Source organism: Solea solea, chromosome 1, assembly GCF_958295425.1.
Source record: "Solea solea chromosome 1, fSolSol10.1, whole genome shotgun sequence".
NCBI classification, from domain to species: domain Eukaryota; kingdom Metazoa; phylum Chordata; class Actinopteri; order Pleuronectiformes; family Soleidae; genus Solea; species Solea solea.
In genome coordinates this window covers 725,996-747,626 of record NC_081134.1, presented here as the reverse complement: position 1 = coordinate 747,626, position 21,631 = coordinate 725,996, and the positions used below count along the sequence as shown (strand labels likewise).

Sequence of the window (21,631 nt, the reverse complement as noted above, 5' to 3'; positions counted from 1 at the left end):
CAAATAGGGAAATACTTCATCTTTTGACACATCAGCTTCACATTAACATCAGGATCAGTTAAGACCGATGTCTCTTCCGAAGAAAGAATCCCTCAGACTTGGAGGAAATACTCACAACCTTCACATTATGTTTAATTTGAATTATTGATTCATTCATTAATGTCACAGATTTAATTTTATTGAAGATAAAGTGATGTCAACGAGTTGGTTAGTTTGTTGGTGAATGTATCTTTATTCATTTTTTACGAAACAATGTCTCAGTAATTCAGAAAGAATTGTTTTTTTATTGTAATTCTTTATTTACTGATGTGTTGTTATTCAGGCTCAACAACGGGCTCAGCAGCTTCGGAACTTTCCGGTCGTTTCCGCCATTGCATCGTCTTGCCTCCATTTTGCTGTGGTGTGTGCGTGCTTGCGCAGTGTAGGTGTAAACTGAGGAGAAAACAGAACGGAAAGCGGACGCGCGGTGAAATATCTACAGAAATGGACGGGTAATGTTTTATCAGTGTCTTTATGAGTGCGCCTCATTTACACACACACACGTGGGCCGTGGAAATGCGTTACTTGTTGGGAACGGGGACGAGTGTGCGTGTTATAACGGGTTTCCATAGCCACGCGCTCGGTTCCATCAGGGAAGTGTCGTAAGCTAGCATGTTAGCATAAGTTAGCTCACGCCCTCTGTTCATCGCGTTATTTGCCTTTTAGTTTAGTCATAAACTGCGTGTGTGGTGACGTCGCGGTTGGACGCGTTCATACAGTTCCGTCGTCATTGTTTCGCTGTGTGCTAATGACGCGGCTGGTGAAGTTTAGCACAATGCTAACGAATATACAGTATTGTTGATCCTTTGTGTTGTAGCTAACTAACGTAGCTTTTGCTCAGCGAGCGTCACCGTTACCTCAAACTAAAGTCCCTATATACATTATTCTTTTTAAATTACAACTGGATGTTTTGGAGGAGTTGAAATAGCTTTGGTCAATAATATAAATAGATTACATGGTCATTGAGTGTTGTTACTCCCAACAGCGGCGTGCGGAGTTTGTTAAAGTGCACCAGGTTCAATTATGCAATAGTTTAGGATGCATTATTTGTCTCTTAGACATTTGCAATAAATACTATAATATTGTGACAAAGGCTAAATGTGTTGACGTGGTATGTTCATTTGTGAAATACTTAATATTAGAGTTGCACAATGTGTGTACATGCATATGTGTGAAGTTTATGTAATATTTAGCTTACTCTTAAGCATACATACATACATACATACACATATATATACTAACTATATCGATAATATCACGCTCCCATGTTTTATATATTTATGTTCAAATAGTAACTGTCGTAAAGGGGGTGGTATGAATTGAATACCCCTCTGAATTACCATTGATATCCTAATAATTAAATTAGTGTTGGGTTTCCTGTTGCAGGGTGAATAAAGCACAATCTTGGATTGGCTACGTAGTATTAGGTATTCAATCTAAGGTTAGACGATGTGTCGGTCCCTCATATTGTCACACAAAACCTGAGCTATCACTTTGAATACAGGTATGCATGTAGTACATGTAGACATGTGGTATCTGAATATTGAGATCATATTCAGAGGTGGTCTGACACACATGAACATCGCTTTGCCTTTGTGAATGCAAATCTGTTGTGGTCCACTTTGAAGGGCCATCTTTTCCGCAGATGTTCTCTGACCTGCTACAGTTCAATGATGACCTAAAGCATTTTAGCACCTCGAGCGCACTGATTTATTTGTGTCCAGAATGGTAATCATGAGTATTATTCAATGTGAACGGTCTGATGTCATTTTAAAGCTGCACACAGTGCATTGATGTGATTTGTTGCTTTGAGCTGTGCCAACACTGTTTCATCAACACAACGAAACACAACGACAACAGACCTATCTGTAGAGTTGGACGTGATAAAGAAAAAACTACTAAATACAAATGGTGTACATTTTAATTTGCATATAGATCAAGCAAGTTGGATTCAGATACCAGTGGTCACTGGAAACATAATGTTAGCTGTGAACTTATAACTGTCCACTTGTTTTTGGATCAGCTGAGACAGATGTTAAATACCAAGTATGAACAGGGCTTACAAACCAAAGCTCTGGTTCTCACTGTTGCTTTTAATTATTATGCTTGTCAGTAGTGGCGGCTGGTGATTAAAGTGAAGGCTGGGGGGGGGGCTGGGGGGCATATTTTATACAAAAAAACCTCAATTGAAGGTTTTTACAAGTTACAAGATCTGCAGCTGCAAAATTGTTTATGAATCAAAAGAAAAGAAAAAACTGACAGGGATGAAAGTGACAGGTGGGTGATTGATTTACGATCAATCACCCACATTATTATTGTTTGGAGCTGTGCGAGAGGGAGGGAGAGAGCATGTTGCCTTTTGCTATGAAAGATGCTGTGACGAGTATCGTGTTGTTTCAACCAGATGGAATGTATATATTTACACAGAAAGTAATTAACCATATACAACCACACACTGTGTGAGTAATTTCATTTAAATTTCGTAATTGTTTTGAATTTTTTATTTTTAATGTTGCTTTCTTTTGGTTGCATTGTTTTGATGGGGGCGGTGCCCTAGCACCCCGTATTTTTGAGCCTCCACTGCTTGTCAGGCAAACTCCAGTAACTTTGTTAGTTTTTAATATGCCTTTGTATTTCTGACAGGTTGTAAGACAAACACCTGCCTTAAAAGAAGGTTAACCCAACTCAGATGCTTGTGCATCTGACATTTTTTAAATGTATATACAGTATGTGTATGTGTGTATATATCTGTATACACAAAAACATAGATAAAATGTCAAAATCCACTTGACTAATTGAACTTTCTTTCTCTTCCAGCATCGGCGATGTTACAGTTGGAGTGAAGGTGAGTTTTGTTCATTAAATTGTTAAACATCAATTTTAGCGACAGAATCATGTTGTGCACTGTAAACATGCTGCCAGCTGAACACAAACAAAAACAGATTTTACCATTGTAACGAAATAACACTCACATAATACAGTTGAATATGTTTGCCAATTATCTCCTCATTACATTTATACACCGGAGCTGCTGGTCTGCTGCTGTCTCGTGTCACAAACAAAGGATTTAAAAGACTGAAGTCTCAAAACAACACATTTTCTTCATTGATGGAGGCAGCAGAGGATCAACAACTTCTGGCTGCGGTAGCTTGAAATTGCTGATTTTCTCTGTGGACTTTGGTGTAGGGAGTGAGTGATTTATGAAGCGACACAGATGTGTCAGTATCTAGTACAGCTATACTCAAAAACTTCAACCATCCCGTGAACATTTCTAGCATAATCATGATTTCATATGTTTCCTTATTCCTGTTTTCCACATCTGATTTCATTGTTGGACTGAAGGTTTGAGTTTTGTGTTTTGAGATGGCTGTTTTTTTGCTACACAGCAAACATCCATATAAACGCATGATGTGCCTTAAAGATTAGATTTGTTTCATGTTAAGGCTAGACCAATGTTTTGTAAACATGTGTTTTGAGCTTTTATTGCATTAGACTCACTTTAATTAAATCAGAAGGACCCATGTCCCCTCTGATCACCAAACAAACCTGTTTCCTTGTAAAAGTGCATTGTGGTTCAGACTACCTAACTGCATTTGTTGAGTGTCAGCTGCATTTTTGTCTGCACAAAACAAAGTTAAAGTCTTCTCTGGAAGGGAAATGGAACAGTGATGAAAATATTGATTCCTCTGATATGGTGGTCTTTGCCATTCTGTTTATTTCCTCAATATTTCAATGTCAGAAATAAACCAGAGAGGGTTAGCAGCTGTTGGCTGAGAAATCATGTCTTGGATTCCTGAAGCTCATGTGCCGCATGCTCACTTTTTGACCCAAGTCGGACGACTTTATTACCCTTTGAATTTATTTGTGTCATGGCGCCGTGGCAGGCCCGACAACATCTAGTTTATCGTGACCATAAAGAATGTTAGTGACAGAAGAACAATTGGTTCAAATTCAGTCAGACAGAAACAAGGAGAGGGTGTATGAAGCTGTTATAAAGTTGTGTGGGTAATGGGTCCCTAGCCAGGTTCCTCGTCATCCCATCAGTCAGGTTTAAGAGCACTAGGCGCCCGTCGGCTCCAGCAAAACTCCTGGGACTCGGTAAAGCTCAAGATGAAATGACACATCTTGACATCTTAAATTCAGCTAGATTAAACCCACACCAGCAGAGGAGGAGCCAATCCACTCCACTGCTTTATGTCCCCTTCCACCTACTCCACCAACCTCGTTTAGTTCCTTTTAAGAGAGAGTTCAGGTTTTTTGAAGTGTGGTTATGAGATACTGTCACACAGTCTGCATGATGAGTGCCTCCCTGCACTGAGAACCAGCTTGAGACATGCACATTCACTCTCACTGAAAACACGTCCACCAGAAGGACACAATGTTAAACAGATTGTAGACATTTACCAAAACACTTGCTACTGAAATGTATCCCTTTTCAGGTCTATGATATTCTAAGAAGGTGTTGGCTGGTTTTTCTTGTCGATTTCTGACAGGAAACTGAAGTTTGTCACTTTGTAACCGTCCACTTCCCACACCAAAGTTGATAGATAAAATTGTTGATTTTAAATGATATCACAGCACATAGATTTGTTGATCCACTGCTGCCTCCGTCAGTGAGGTCAAATGTGTTATTTTGGTGTTTGAAGTCCTTTGTTCTGATTTAACCCAGTGACACAAACTTGCCTGAAAAAGACAACAGTAGACCATGTGAAAAATACTTTTTTTTCCAATGGACTTTTGTTAGGGAGAACGAGTGGTATACAAAGTGAAATTGGGAGAACACTTTCAGCTCAGTCCTCTCTGTCAGCCTTGACTACAGTATGTGTCAGGACAACCAGACTTCATAAAGACCGAGCGATCCCTTTAAACTGTCTTCAGAGAGCTCTGTTTTGTTGTTGTTGTTGTTGAAGGCTTGTCTAGAAAGTGGAAATTGTTTGTCTGTGTTTTTCTACAACGGTCTGACTTGTCTGTCTTTGTCATTTTTTTCCACAGAGAGGATCAGACGAGCTGAGTATGTACAACAGTCCCAACTCTGGCATGAGCAGTATCAGTGGTGAGTTCGTTCCGACCACCGCTGAATAGGGCGGGGTATTGACAGAATTTGCATGAAGTCGTTTGATCAGTAGTGACATGCGGCGTTGAGAGGAATCAAAGGCTAAAAACAGGCTACGTGTGAGGAGCTGTTCTCTCGTGGGAGCTTTTTAGTGTTGGAATAACATCACGCTCCTCTGTAGGTGGGCACCCACACACCACAGCATGTGACTGGAACAGACATAGTCAATATCACTGCCTTTTCATTTCTTCTCGCCGTTAGGACGATATCAGAAGTGTCTCAGAGACGACTGCAGAATTAAAGATGACAGCAAAAGCTGCTCACATCGCTACAAAGAGGACATGTACAAAGTTAGACTATCAAAATAAGTGTTTAAGGCACACACACACACACTAGGGTTTTGGGGAAACTAGTCTCTTTAATTAAATTCCCAGACTGCCACTGCTACACGCTGCCCACATCCAAGCCCATGTCACCCCAGGGAACTGTCTAACAAAGTGAGATAGAAATTCTCAGGCTGCCTCTGTGTTTATAGCAGTAGAATATCAACCGCTGAGCTTGAATAACTGGTTTTGTATAAATAGAGGGCATATAGTTTATTCAGTGAAGGACCTTCCATTCCTGCTGTGACATTTGTCCAAAAGTTTGTAACATCATTGCTTCTTGCGTCAAACAGGTCCTGATCAGGATTGTGTAGAGTTCGACTGAAACAAAATAAATGAAAGGAAAACGTTTGTTTTTGATGAAATACCAAAAAGCCCTAGAATATTCTGACTGTTGGAAATGGTATCGTTACAGCAGTGGTTGTGCTAGACTGCTTGTAAAATTGTAGTTTTACAATTTATTTTAAATGATAATGACACACAGTCTATCTAATAGTGTTTAAATAACATTTACTTGGGGCTTTAAGTTTCCAGGCACAATTTTATTCAATGCTTAAAGCAGGCCACGAAAACACCACGGCACAATGTCTCTGGAAATATGAAAGATGCAAAGATACAGAATTAGGAAATCACAATTAAAACGTGAGCAAACTATTTACAAGAAATGAAAGTGAACTCAGCTGATGTGAACCAACTGAAAAGTGTTGCTCGTTTCAGCGTAATCACACGCATCAAGGCGATTAGGTTCTGTGTCTTTGTCTTACACAGATGACTTCTCATTGCCGTTTTAATGTTGTTTTTAAGGCTGAAACCGCGCTCTGCTGCCACACTTGACACTGGAATCACCAGAGCCACTTTGGCTAGAGTCAGAGGGAAGTGAATAAAATCAGCTAAACCCTCTGAATGTGGGATTTTCTGATCCTGCAACCACCTTCATCGGAAGGAAATCTTGCAGCATCCGCTCCGTCTGTACCAGCAGCAAAGCTGCACCGTCACAGACGTGCTCCAAGGTCTTCAATGCGCTGTCAGGGTCCCGATAGCGAGAAGCATTGAGAACGGCGTCGAGGTCGGAGTTGATGACAAAATGCTCCGGGGAATGTTTTTTTTTGATAGATGTAGTTACCACGGTGATGTACTCTGTGCACAAAATGGAGAAGGCCTGCAGCAGTAGATTTAATTGCACAGGATTACAGCTGCCGGCACCACTGCTACAGGTGGTCAACGCGCTTATTGACAGTGTTGGTTGTGTTTTATTATTTAAGTTATGGTAGATCACCCTCAGTTTTCAATCCGTCAATGACAGAATACTCGGTTAACGCGATCCCAGCATCACACTGTTTGTTTTTTCACAATGTTAAATGTAGCAGTGCTCCATCAAACTCACTGCATTTCATTTATAATGGGTCATATTTTAATCTCAGGCTTGTTTTGATCTGCTCTGGTCTACTTTGATAATCTCTTCTCTGCTGCTTATGCACACATGCATGGACACAGGTGGCATTTAATCAGTCACTCATAGAGGTGTAACGGTTACGCAAAAGTCACGGTTCAGTATGTACTAGGGGTGGAACGGTTCATTCAAAAATCCGTCCCGTTCGGTACGCTTGTCACGGTTTGGGACAGTTCGGTTTATGACGTGCAACATAGCGTAAGCCTTACGCCAGTAACCCAATGAAGTTGCAGTGCAGAAAATTAGCCGGGAGCTCTGTTCAACAGGATGTGTCACCGATCATTTTTGACCACTCCAGATACATGTAAACCAGGCACTGATAGTCATGGGTGACGTTAATGTCCCACACATGTGCATCAAGAGCGACACAAACACAGTCGGAGGAAAGAGCTAAACGTTCCAAAGTCTGATTATATATTCACTGGAATTGACCTAAACCACAGTCATCTCAAGTGCAAGAAGAGTTTGGCTTGTAAAGGTGAAAATATGAACAATCTCACTAAACACAAGTTCACCATGTTCAGACCGAAATATGCATGGTGTTAGATGGCTTATCTATAAGCTTGTTTCCCACCTCTCCACCTGTTATGCTAGCAGGAATCCATGATGAGTCACTTAAACTGTCACCATGAGTTAATAGCTATCTGTAATAGTATATACATTTATTTAATTCAAATTCATTTAGAATTCTTTCTCCAAAAAAGAACCTTTAAGACTACTGTAATGGCCCAGGATTTATAAGCAGTAATATCTTTAAAGGCTCAATGATACCCACGTGAAATCTTCTTTCAGTTCATCCCTTTAGGGGTCGCCACAGAGGAGCATTCGCCTCCATTTTGCCCTGTTCCTTGTGTCTGCTCGTGTTACACCAACTGTCCCTAATGTCCTCCCTCACAACGTCCATGAACCCTCTGGTCTTCCTCTTTTCCTCCTGCCAGGCAGCTTCAGCTTGAACGTCCTTTGTCCAATATAATCACTATTCCTCCTCTGCACGTGACCATGGAGTTGATAACGAGGATCAATAACTTTTTATCAGCCGTTTAATAGGATATTTTCGACCATGCTTAATTGCACCGTGTCTTTGTTAATAAAGTAGGTGATTGCGTCACGTTAGCTTTGAACGGAGAGCCACCGGCACATACTTGGGTCTCAGACTGTTGCACAGTGTGTTCTCCAGGGCACTGAGTCAGGTGTCGTCTTTGCCTTTGTTAACATATTATCGGCCAGCTTTAACTGACAGTGAAGGGGGCATAGTTTGTCTTCATCGACTCTGTTCACTCTTTGTGCGTGTGCTTGTGTGTGACACTTGAACTGCTGCACTTCTGCATCTCAGCAGCCGAAGTAAATAAAGGCCCTGGCCACAATTTCAGGAAATGTGGTAATAAAGTAGTCAGTTGATTGGCCAGCAGCTGGTGCTAATGGAAAACTCTGGCAAGCTATTGACTCCACCAGTTAGGGAGGTTGCAAAAGCTTTGTAATAAACTGACTGGATGCTGGTTTTATAGTCTCCTAGTAGTAGTTCTTAAGACATGCTGTCCAACAACATCAGACATCAAATGTGTTTATAGTTGATTTGGAGGATTTCATAGTGTGTTACTGAAAAATGTCACAGAATAGTTAAATAACAAATAAAAACGACTGTGGGCAGTTATTGCTAAGAAGACCATGCTCCTGTCTAACTGAATGGAGAGAAAGACAAAAATAAACCATGCATTAGTGAGGCTGACCCTCATGCTTCAAAGCTTGATAATAGTTGCCATTATTATTATTATTATTAGGACTATTGCATTGCCTCAAAAATCTCTAAAGAAGACAAAAGAAAAGGTATTCCAAGTTTGTTATTCATTATGCATCAAAATCACTTTTCAGTTGAGGGCACAACTATCTGATAGTTTGTGCATCACTGCTCCCATTGATTGTTACTGGTGCTGCACACAGATGAGGTCTATTATGTTATTATGCAAAGTGTAAAAACACTTTTTGGTTCACAATAAAATAAGATTAATATAAATATAAATAATGCCACAGTGTGTCTAATTAATGGGAAACACTGATTAAATAAATACCTTTTCTAGGAAGAATCCTCTCAATGTTACAAGCAAGTTTAAATGTGCTTTATACCATGCAAGACAAATGTCCTCAAACTTGTAGAACCATTGTTCAGGTGTTTTATAGATGGACTTAAGAGACATATATCCCAATGTAGTACCACAAAGTAATGCCAGCCCTGATATAATTTCCATAATGAGGCACTTGTGACCATGGTCTCTACTAACAACTTAAGAGTCATGCAATGTTTTTAAGTGATTCGTATGTGAAGGGCTTTAGTCGTCCTCTCTTACCCTTCAGAATGATTTTAAATGTAGAATAGAGGAAGTAGTTACCAATAGCTGTCGAGTAACTAAGCGATATTGACAGTTCTTGCGAGCTTGTGACTGTTATATGTTTGTTATTACTTGTAAAAGGGATTTCCTAGAAAAATAAAATTTTAGATGAAAATGAGACCCTGTCCTTCAGCTGGCTCCAGGAGTTACCTTACATTTCATCATCACAATAGATGTGTCCGTCAGCTTGCTTGTTATGTGTGTATAAAGTTGTGCTACTTTGTCTTTCTTTTGAATCTCAATGGATTAAAAGAAGTTGTTCACAGAATTGAAGAAGAGATTTTGAATTTACCTTTAAGGCTGCAACTGATGATTATTTTTATTACTAATTAATGTGTCAGTTATTTTAATCAATTAGTTGTTTGGTCCATGAAATGTAAGAAAATATTGTTTTTTCCCAAATCTCAAAATGATGTCAAAAATATTTCTTTGTTATATGAATCAAAGCTAGCTATAGGCAGGCAGCGTCTGATCAGGGGGTTTGATGTTTTTATATACTGCACAATTCTCCTTTAAATCAGAGTTTCCATAAATACTGGGTGTCTCTCAGACTTAAAAACATTTTCAATCGTTTTATTTCTTCCATTGTTTCCACAGAATCCTTAACATCTGTGTTGGCAGAGGGAGCACATACATATGCATGCAGGAATAACAGTCTGTCTGACTGACACATGCAAAGATTAAAAAATTAATGAAAACAGGTCTGTTGTGAGAGATCTTCGATGTCAGTATAGATGTTAGTATAAAATCCCTTTTGGAGTGTGTATATGTTTGGATTTTATCGATACTGCTCATCTATATCGATTTGTTTTGATACTGTCATTGATTAGAGATGGGATTTACGGCTCTTTTAAGGAAGCTGGTGTAGTTGTTCCTTTTAAATAGCCGTTCAAAAGACGGTACTGAGGCACTCTCATGAAGGTAGTGTGGACAACTCAGATTATGTTATGTGAATTATGTAAATTTAGAACACAACGTAACTCGATTGTGGGTTTTTTTTTTTATCCAGATACTTTGTTATTGACCAATGATACTCCTCACTATTTATGATGAAACTATAGCAAGCTGGCACAGTCTAGGTAATTGATAGGACGCACTGCTCTTACTGTTCCTACTCCACTCAACATTGTTTGCACTTGTTAAATGTGATGCTGATTGGTGCATTTAATCTGTGCTTGTGCTTATTTCAGATGGGGCTTCCAATGGCAGTGACAGTAAAAAGCTGAGGGTGGAGGAGGCTCCTCCCTCCCGTGTTCTCCACATCAGGAAGCTGCCCAACGAGGCCTCAGAGACAGAAGTCATCTCCCTCGGCCTGCCTTTTGGCAAAGTCACCAATATCCTCACACTAAAGGGAAAGAACCAAGTGAGTAGAATTGCTGATTAATGACGAGGTGGATACATGAATGGTGAGATGTTTTAGAGCACCTCAGTTTATCCAGTTGTCATGTAAATTTGCTAAATTTATCCATATCATTTATTTTTTTTAATGTAGTCCTTGAACTTGACAAACATTTTATTGTCGATCCCAACACTGTTATAGAGGTTTGAGTTAGTTATAATGTTTTATAAGTGATGTTTGTTTCCTCTCATTCCAGGCATTCTTAGAGATGGGGACAGAAGAGGCAGCCATCACTATGATCAACTACTACACCACAGTAACTCCACATGTCCGCAATGCCCCCGTCTATATTCAGTACTCCAATCACAAAGAACTGAAAACTGATGCTGGAAATCAGGTAGGTTAAAAAATAAAACAATCTGTTTTAATATTAGATAAGTTTCATATGTCATTGTTAAGATTTCTGTTTGTTATTAGCGGACCCAGGCAGTGCTGCAGGCGGTGACAGCTGTCCAGTCTGGTGGGTCACCAAGTTCAGATGTTCAAGAAGCTCTCGCCGCAGCCTCCAGTCCAGTGCTGCGGATCATCATTGACAACATGTTCTACCCTGTGACGCTGGATGTGCTCCAACAGGTTAGGAACTGTTTGACATGAGAGTTTTGTCATGTTAAGGAATATTCATCATATATTTAAATGTTTGTTTTTTTCATTATTTTGTCGGCAGATTTTCTCCAAGTTTGGTACAGTCATGAAGATAATCACATTCACCAAGAACAATCAGTTCCAGGCCCTTCTACAGTTCAGTGACCCTGTTAATGCACAGCAGGCTAAACTGGTAAGTGGTCATTTAGCTGCAGCTCCCACTAATGTTCATGTTAGGCAGCTTTCATCACAGGTCACCTGCTGTCCACTTCACCATTAGTCCTCCGCACAGCCAAATGTAATTTCTGTTTTTCCCTAACAGGCATTGGATGGTCAGAATATCTACAACTCATGCTGCACGCTGCGTATAGACTTTTCCAAGCTGGTGAACCTCAATGTAAAGTACAACAACGATAAGAGTCGTGACTACACACGTCCTGAACTTCCTGCTGGTGACGGACAGCCAAGCATTGATCCCTCAGTGGCTGTTGCCTTCAGTAAAGATTCCAACTCCCTCCTCGGTAAGATCCCAGGTAGATCACACTTTTTTGTCCTTTTTATATAGTTTTTTTTTGTTGTTGTTGTTTATTTTTACATATTAGCGTATTGTATTACTTATGGAAATGACCATGTCATAAAGACGTGTTTGAATTTGACTTGGCATTAGTCCTAAATAGACAGTCAACAGCAGGAACAAGGACATCTTTGATAACGTGAGTCACTGTAGTCTGAGGAGCACTCAAACATAGAGAATGCAAAATCGCCTAAAATGAAGTCTCAAAATTGCCTCCGTTTGGGTTTGGGAACTTGATAGGAATAGACATCTTCCGTCTTCCCCTGATATCTAAATTTGTTAGATATCAGGGAAAGACTTTTGTGGCTCTGTTTATAGTATAGTTTAGTAGTATAAACATTTAATCGTTATTTTGGGGAAATGTTTAATTGTACATGTTCAAGCTGCCAAAAATTAAATCCTTCTCGCCGGAGGAGAAAAAAACCTTGATGTGAAAACAATAGGCCTTGGTGCTCTGACCCTGAAGTACAATTCTATCCAGTAGAAAAAGTTAGATCAGTGTTGTAATGTGTTGGTCAAGTGGAAGTGCTGCTCTCCATTCCATGATCGTTGTGTCTGCTTCCTGTCAGGAGCCCTGAGCCCTCTGAGCGCAGCGGCAGCGGCTGCTGCAGCTGCAGGGAGGGTGGCCCTCGCTGGACAGACAGGGTCCAGCGGGGTCCTGCTGGTCAGCAACCTCAACGAGGAGGTCAGTAACACAAATCCACACATACCAGTCAGATGGACCATCTAAGGCTTGATTTCATCACACATACCCACCACTTTCATTCCTCTATTGTTTTTTTAATTATCTTTTTTAAGCTTGTAATGACCAGTTTTCATGCTTGTGCTGCTGTTTTCATTTAGTATTGCTTTGTGTCTCTTGATTAGGATGGTATTTATCTTTTAAGTAAATACTTGACCTGAGACCTCAGTTTGGATCAGGTCAGATAAACCACTTATTTTGCACATAAATATTATGAAATATTTTTATCCTACAAGATTTCTCTTTGTACTCATTAATGAGGATATCTGAGTTTTATTCATTTTACTCTGATAGTCACTAGGTTTGGGAGGATATGACAATACAGTGCCATGCTTATCCTGTTACAAATAGTCCTGTATTATAAAAAGGAAAACACTTTACCTTACTTTTTTATAAATAAACCTTTTTAAGATTCATAAATGGAAATGGCTAAATCCTAATGGTCGCAGAATTGCCTTTTGGAATTACTTTTGGAATCCACACTTTCCATAGATATGGAGTGGACCTTTTGCTTCTCCAGTTAGGCACGTGTTTTTCGTCTAACCTTTTCTTTGCTGTTTCTAGTGTTCTTTCCAAACCCAGTGCCTTTCTGTTGTGTTTTTCTTTTTTCATTGTGTCCTCATAAGAGAGGGGGATTTGTCACTTTCCATCACCACACCAAAAGCAATCCCCCTCTTTCTCCTCTGATGTTCTGGCCTTCCCTCCTCTTGTCAAACTGTATCTAACTGGGCTAACTGTCTCTCCTCTGTTTTTCTCTCTAAGCTCTCCTCACCTCTCCTCAGCTCATATGAAAGCTCATATGAAATCATTTCGTGATCTCCTAACCTGTGTCTCAGTTCTGGGAACAACTACCTGCCTCTCTGAAGTGCTTGCTCGCTGTCTCTCCTCCCTGTTCCTCTGCCTTTTTTCCTTCCGTGACTTAAATAGCATCTAATTTGTCTCTTTTACTCATGAGTCTGTTCTCTCTGGCTATGAATGAGTGTGTCATCATGCCTTTGACAGTATCTAAATCAAACTCAGCCTGTGACCACCTGTTACTTAAGATACTGTGCTTAAGTCTTCTCTCAGCTTCTCGGACTTGTGTGAACGCCACGTTTAACTCCAGTGGCCTTCACATCAACTCCTGCATGCTCGAGCTGTATAGCTGATCAAAACTTCAACTGCATGGTCTCTTAACTAATTTTTCCCCCCTCAGCTTCTTCTCATGTTGTTGTAATTCCATTTTCCTGTGCTGAAAGATTGTTGATCTTCAGATTTCTGACCTGCTGCATGTTGTTTTGATTTCATGGTTATGACTTTATATTGCTGATTTTTATTATGATTTTGACAGAATGTACTTTTACCCCATGCTTGTCCAGGGTGAACTACATTTTGGTGCAAGTGCTGTATTTTGACTAAAGGAAACATTGATCCAAGCCATTATCTCTGACCAAACTACCTGCATTATTCCAGTGTACTGACCTATATTTTATTTTTTGTCCCTCCCCCTCCTCACTTTTTTATTTTTTATTTTTACCCCAATTTGCATATGCCTCCCCATTCATCCCACCTTCCCTGCCCCCTCTCTTTCTCCCTCCCTCCCTCCCTCCCTCCCTCCCCCTCTCTCCCCCTCCCCTCCCCACCTCTTCCCCCCTCCATTCGTCCTGCCACTCCTTCCATTTGCTGGTGGGGAATTTTTAACCCCTCATATCACCCTGCCTAAATTAATTACCCCTACCATGACTCCTCTTCCGCCCGCCTGCTCCCCCCTCCTCCATGACCCAACCACCTCCATCACTCTCCGGGGGGAAAAACAAAAACCACCATTCCTCCTACCTACCTCCGTTCTGGATCGATCTGTCCATCTCTACCTCCGCTCCGCTCCGACTCTTCTACCTCTCTACCTGTCTCACGCTGCTTGTTGCTCTTCTCTCCCTCTAAAGATGGTTACGCCCCAAAGTCTGTTTACCCTCTTCGGTATGTTATCGTTAGCTCTCTCTCTCTCTCTCTCTCTCTCTCTCTCTCTCTCTCCCTCCCTCGCTCTCCCTCTTTCTCTCCCTCTTTCTCTCCCCTCTCTCTTCTACCACCTCTTTTTGTTCTGGTTTCATTCTGCCTTTGACACATTTATCATTATTCTAAGTATTGCTATTACTGATATTATATTTTATAGCATAAGATCTAAATGTTTATTTATTTGCACACAGTAGCCTGTTTGATAATCTGTAAAACCTTGTTGCCCCAGTTTATTGGTTTGGGTTAATGTTGATTACTTTACCCTAAATGTCACTGTAGTCATCAGTTAATGCACGATTAAGGCATTCTTCTTGCATGTTGTTTTTATTCATAGCCACGTGACACGTATCTGTTTAGAGGGTGTCTCTTCTCTCTTTACCTTTCACATATCTCACTCTGAAGTCTGATTGTGCTCTCTCTCCCTCCCCCTCTCTCTCTCTCCCTCTCTCCCCCTCCTTTGCTTCTTGTCTTGAAATATCGGCCTCTCTCTGGTGCTAACTTTTTCCATGTTTGCTTTCTCTCCACCTCACCTCTTCTCCTCCCGCCTGCGGCTTTAATGCAGGGGTCTATGGTGATGTCCAGAGGGTAAAGATTCTTTACAATAAGAAGGACAGCGCTCTCATTCAGATGTCCGATGCCAACCAGGCCCAGCTCGGTAAGCAGATGTCAGACCCAACAAGGGCACGCCAGAGATTCAGTAACAATACATATTCTACTTCTACTTCTTACATTTTGTCATGATCATTATCAATACTGACTGATTTGTAACAGTATACTGTATCATACTTAAAACCAGTATTGTTTGTATACCACATGACTGGTATATGAAAAACGGAAAGTGGAAATTTAAAAAAAAAATACTGTAATTTCTGCAAACACTCAGGATTAAACTGTCTCAGATATGTTTGATATCTCTATCAAATATCTTGATACTTCTGATTTTAGCAGACGTTCCTTCACTTTCAGTCTCGTCTCATATTAGGTTTTGTAATTTTATATGATATTTCAACTTGAACAAGTGAACTCCAGTTTTGTGTCTTTGTGAGATTCGTGTCACTTTAATTCTACATATTTCTGTATTGATGTCTTGGAGATGTTGGTGCTGCAAAACGTGTGATTTCCTTTTCTTGTTTGACACATTTGAGAAGTCATTGGTTTCTTGCAATTGAACTTTTCTGTGTGGATTGGATGTAAATGCACTGTTGGTTTTTAGGGTAACGCGTACAGTAGATACAGCAGTCCACTTGGTAAATCATCCACTTGGTCCACTTATGACTCACACAGTTGCTGGTTCAGCTGTGATTATTTCTACTTTTACATCTTCATTTTGAACCGTCCTTTTCTTTGCGGTGCTAAAGCAATGAGTCACTTGAACGGCCAAAAGATGTATGGGAAGATCATCCGAGTGACGCTCTCCAAGCACCAGACTGTGGCACTGCCCCGTGACGGCCTGGACGACCAGGGTCTCACTAAAGACTACGCCAATTCGCCACTTCACCGCTTTAAGAAACCCGGATCCAAAAACTTCCAGAACATCTTCCCGCCCTCCGCCACTCTCCATCTCTCCAATATCCCGTAAGAATCCTGTTGTTTTCAAGTGCATGAAGCCAAAGAATTTGTCCTTCTGAAAGTCTGCGTGTGCCGTGAGGGCAGAAGCCCCTCTGACTGTAATCTGTGCCCTCCTCTTAAAACAGACAAGATGTGACGGAGGATGACCTGCGACTGCTCTTCTCCAACACTGGAGGCAACGTGAAAGCATTCAAGTTTTTCCAGTATGTAGACGTTATATGTTGCTCTGTTTTTACTGACTGAAACTGACACATAAGCTATGTCCAAATGCAGGGAGGGTACGTGCTTCAGAGGCGGAGTTTGAAAGTCTGAGTGCTTCACAGAGCCGTGACGAGGCTGTATCATTTAGAATGACAAATGCATCCTTTTATTCCTGAGCATTTAACTCCACGTCAGGTGAAGTTAATCCAGGATACACTGCACAACAATGAGATAAATGACACGATCGAAACACTGAGGCGTCCTCTTAAAGACAAGTTAACATGATAATTGTACCGTGTCCTGTTGTTAAATAACAGCAGTGAGTGCAAGACCAAGTATTCAAACAGAAGGGAAATCCTCTGCACATCAGGACATCAGGACATCTCAGTTTGATTTAAATCAGTTAGATTTCTATAGCGCTAAATCACAACATGCATTATCTCATCATTTAATAGAGAGAAAGAGAAAACCAACATTTCACACGATGAGCAAGTACTTTGTGTCAGTGGAGACAAAAAACTGCCTTTAAATGCAAGACATTAGTACTGGATCCCGACTCACGTGGCCCTTAGCAGGCTAGGGTCTCTGTCTCTCTCTCTGTCTCTCTCTCTGTCTCTCTGTCTGTCTCTCTCTCTGTCTCTCTCTCTGTCTCTCTCTCTGTCTCTCTCACACACACACACACACACACACACACACACACACACACACTCTCTCTCTGTCTCTCTCTCTGTCTCTGTCTCTCTCTGTCTCTCTCACACACACACACACACACACTCTCTCTCTCTCTCTGTCTCTCTCTCTCTGTCTCTCTCACACACACACACACACACTCTCTCTCTCTGTCTCTGTCTCTCTGTCTCTGGTCACTGCATTGACGATGTTGGACCCTGAGTTTGGACACAGCTCATATGGTGGTTGCCGGTTCCCGCTCTTGTCTTGTGTTTTCCTGTGGGAGTTAACGTCTCTGTCCCATTCCTCAGGGATCGCAAAATGGCTTTGATCCAGATGTCAACGGTGGAGGAGGCGACCCAGGGTTTGATCGAACTTCACAACTACAACATGGGAGGCAACCAGCACCTGAGAGTCTCCTTCTCCAAGTCCACTATTTAAGAATGTGAGCCTGAGCCACAAACTCGGTCAGACATCTTTCAGACTGTGTCTGGACACTGGGCGGGACCATGTGGATTTCATCAGTTGTGTTGATAACTGTCATTCCTTCAGAGACACTGAAACCTTTGACCTTTTTTTGTTTGTTTGTTTTGAAGAGAACAGTTGAGTGTAGCCCTGGTCAGACCTGGTCTTAAGATCTGTTTCATGTAGTTTAATCACAAGAGGACAGCTCTTCAGCACATTCTCTCAGAATATGTCTCCATTGACCACCCGTGGACCCAGTGGAACCTGATGTTTAGAAATTGCACACGCGCAGTGCCGTACGTATATGTTTTCGTATCAATGTGCGTAACTTGTGAAAAGCAAGTCAGTGGTTCTGTGTCCACACTGGGATTGGGTCGGGTTTGATCTCAGTGATCTGATCAAACACGTGTCTGCGTGTTTTCACACCTGTGTGTAGAGCTGTTCACCTGAGACAGATGTTAGCAGGTGTGAACAGGCTCCGCCTCCCAGCTTCTCTTAACTGTACCTCTGTATTTTTATGTCAAAATCTTGACACGGTTGATTGTCCCTCTGTATAATAGTTTTGATGTAGATGAATGTTTGATTCTTGATTTCATTGAAAAGAGACAGTACTCATGTGCCTTACTCGACATTATCAACAGTTTATACAGATAGTCATCTTCATAACTATCCTCCTATGCTTTAGAGGCACATTGGTATTGATTTGGTTTTTTGGGGTGATGAGAATGCCAGTTTTTTTGTTATCCTGCAGACGTCATTATTATACTTTCTGATTTCTCTTTTGTTCCAGACTTTTAGATTCATGACCTTTTCTTTTTAGTTAGAACAGAGAGGAATTTTCCCGAGGCAACGTTTTACAAGTTTTTACAGCAGCCTGTAACTGGCAGTTTAACTTGAACTTCATTATTCCACGGGTTTTCAAAGTCTGAGGCTGTGCCCCCCCCCCCCCCCCCCCCCCCCCCCCGCTGACACAGCTGGGAGGGTACAGCCCCTCGTCTTATGCTACATCCACACATTATTTCATTTGTTTTAAAATGCATCAACATCTGATTTGACCTTCTGTCGTCGCTGCCTCTGTTTTAATTTGAACCCTCTTGTGTTGAGTTGTAGTCTGGACAGAAACAGACCTTTTGAAAACAAAGCCACGGCACACGTGTGGATGTGAAACTAGTCAATCTGATTCGATTGATTGTTAGAAAAATAGAGATCTGATCTGTAAATCCTTATTAAGCTCAGAAACAAAGACGTCAGGTGACAGCAGTGAACCAGTTTAGTTTTAAAGAAGCATTTGGAGCAGATGGTAAATGCATCAGCACAAATGTGTTTTGGTAGAAAGTCACAGTTGTGATGCATTTGGACAGAAAGTGTTGGACGTCGTTAGATCAAGATTGTGGATGCAGATGGTTTTTGTTTTTAAATACTTTTTATAAAGAAAACAGTGGCTGTAGCTGTAGTTTTCCATCATTTCATTCACACTACATAAACATCTTTTTAGTTTCTGACTCTGAAAACAGTCATTTTAGTTCATCTCTTAACATCACACACACACACACAGGTCATGATTGGGATTTTTTTTTTAATTGACCATTTGCTAAGCTCTGCTCTGGGTGGCCCCCCCCCCCCTCCCACTTTGACCCCCTGAATTATTCCATAAACATGTTACCTGTGGGATTATTTTCCACCATTTTGGCTCAAGAGAAAGTTCTTTTACAGTAGCTCCTGGTGAAGTTGTTGTTTGTGTGTGTTTCTGTTCCACATGGGTGAGGTGTAACTGTCAGTGACGATGGTTTTCTACGCATGTGTCGTGACCTGAGAGATCTCACATGAGAAAGTGTTGCATGCCGTGGCAGCAGATAGAAGTTCAGTCCACTGTGATTTCATTGTCATGTGACAGAGGGCTACTCAGTCGGACCAAAGTTTCTGTGCCTTTAGTGTTCCTTTAATTCATAAAAGAAAATTGAAAACAATTAAATGTTGCATTTCAGGATAATGAAATCTTTAATTCCCACTTGTTTTTTATACACTAAACATCTCAGAAATAATAGTTCTGTATATTTTTCCTCTAAGTCTGACTTTTCTACAGCTCAAAATGTATGGATTTGGTAAAGTTCTGAGGGCCAATTAAAGGCTGAATTGTTTTCTAACAAAGGAGAGGTGCGACTTGGTGTCCTGCTTTTTGAGTTTCCCCTCTCGTGGTCTCTTGTGTATACTGCATTACCTCTGTAGCATGTCTAATAAAACTCTTCTGTAGCTCTGCACTCACCTCTCTTTTGTCCATCCTCTTCCCTCCTGAAAGCAGCTCAGTCCCAGGGTGGGAAGAAGGCCACACTCCATTTTGGATCTAGAATAAACCAGATTGAGCTTCTGCTGAATCCACTTCTCAGGACAAAGACGTAGACGTTTCCCACCCTGCCAACTGACACCATCTATTCCTCTTATGTCTTGCTCTTCTCTCTGCTGCCTGTTTTCTAACCGTGTCTGAGGGACTCTGCTCTCCTGACGCTCTGATCTTCTTCTTCTTCTTCTTCATCACCTCAGCTGTCACTTTTCCAAGCTCTCTACATGCTATGCTAATAGCAGCTTTTGAGCGTGGATAGAAGAATGTCTAAAGCCACTCTCGGGTGTTTGTGTAATTACTGACCTGTCGATATCCAAGCATCAGACGAGTCAAAGGAGAAAAATAAGCTATATTTAAATAAATATATTTATATTTAAATATAGCTTATTTAAAATAAGCTATATTTTAACTATATTTAAATAAATATATTTATATTTAAATATATAGCTTATTTTAAATAAGTGCACCCGCACTTCAAAAAGCCTGAATGATCACTTTTTCCCTTCATGGTCATTGTGTAGATGTTAGTGTTGAATGAGAAAGTGACGACAGGAGTCTTAACAATGTCGTGCAAACACTATCGGTAACAAATGTAAATGTCAGGGTAACGTTGGGCCATAAATTGATCTCCGTGGGCTCCCGTGGTCGGTTGGCCCCTCCCCCGGCTTCTCCTTAGATGCACACAGCATGGCGGCTCACAGGGAAGAGCTTGTCCTCAAGAGAGACGCAGTGTCGTCAGTGATTTGGACCTGATTCGATTTGGGGCGTCAGACCACGAACAAACCACAACCCACTGACAGGTTTGTTTGAAAGCTGTTGCAACTAAAAAGGAAAAAGCTCAACAAATGTGTTCCAGCAGCTCAAACAGCGTCAGGCAGTCGAGTGGAAGAAATGACGTTGAGTGAGAGATAAAGTCCAAACACAGGCTTCAGCAGCAGAGTCATTTTCACACTGCACACCGTGAGACTAGAAAGCTATTACTGACGCCATTGTTTCTTATTTCTAAAGAGTTTATATACAGTTGAAAAGTCAGGTTTTATCCACATGCTGAGAACCTTTGAGCCCAGGTTTGAGCTACATTGTTCTGTTGCTTACGAACGCCGAGTCGAGCGTCTTCTTTATATTCTTGTGTTTTGTTTGCACTTTAACTCTGACGGGAAATTTCTCCATCATTTGTAGTTTGATTTTAAGGAGAAAAGGAAATCGATTAAAGTCGTGAATCGATGTTCATGTGAGAAACTGTGAGATTTTATTTTTAATATATAACATATGAGGATATTTGTAGTTATTTTGTGCTGTTGCTCAATTGAATGAATGAATGAAATAGTGAATATGTAAAAGTCATAGTGTGAGCATGTAGTTGACAGGAGGAGCAGTACAATAATAAACTTGTATCTAAGCAGCAGTTCCACCCTGTGGGCCTGAAACCCTGGTGATCACAGGGAACCACTGAGGTTCAACGTGTGTCTATAAATGACTGAACGTGATGAAGATGCTGCAGATGTGTTGATGTAAGCTGGCCTCACTTTAGGGACCGGGCCCATCGGCATGAGCGTGTGATGATGGACGCTCTGTCAGACGCTCCACAGTCAGGCCCAGGGACCGGACCGATGACCTGATCCGTCATCACACAGACACACGGTCACTTCCTGGATCCTGCTGTGGAAACAAAGATGAGATGATGTATCAAAGCAGAATCAATAACTCGTGTGACTCATACATCATCAGGGCAGGACATCGTGGTGCTGCTCTTCATCACTCTGCACACAGATGACGGGTCAAAGGCTTCTC

The 21,631-nt window shown here is 41.1% G+C and overlaps 1 protein-coding gene across 4 annotated transcripts; it reads left to right on the top strand.

Moving 5' to 3' along the window:
* Positions 1-377: 377 nt before the first annotated feature.
* ptbp2a (polypyrimidine tract binding protein 2a) lies at positions 378-19,760 on the top strand. Of its 4 annotated transcripts, none has more exons than XM_058628871.1 (14): positions 378-491; positions 2,857-2,884; positions 5,032-5,089; positions 10,500-10,672; positions 10,905-11,045; positions 11,126-11,281; positions 11,373-11,483; positions 11,613-11,823; positions 12,434-12,549; positions 14,529-14,562; positions 15,161-15,253; positions 15,957-16,173; positions 16,293-16,370; positions 17,349-19,760. In XM_058628871.1, the coding sequence occupies exons 1-14, from the start codon at positions 484-486 to the stop codon at positions 17,476-17,478; spliced, it is 1,554 nt and encodes a 517-aa protein (XP_058484854.1). In that variant the 5' UTR covers positions 378-483; the 3' UTR covers positions 17,479-19,760. The 4 variants fall into 4 exon arrangements, with proteins under 4 accessions (XP_058484854.1, XP_058484864.1, XP_058484845.1 ...); XM_058628881.1 differs by having other exon boundaries at positions 5,032-5,092; positions 11,613-11,811; XM_058628862.1 differs by having other exon boundaries at positions 5,032-5,092.
* The last annotated feature ends 1,871 nt before the right edge of the window (positions 19,761-21,631 follow it).

Bases quoted from the DNA above. Each gene is read 5' to 3' on its own strand.
- ptbp2a (XM_058628862.1), top strand. The intron at 5,093-10,499 runs GTGAGTTCGTTC...TGCTTATTTCAG, and splicing joins TGGCATGAGCAGTATCAGTG to ATGGGGCTTCCAATGGCAGT. The intron at 16,174-16,292 runs GTAAGAATCCTG...CTCTTAAAACAG, and splicing joins CTCCATCTCTCCAATATCCC to ACAAGATGTGACGGAGGATG.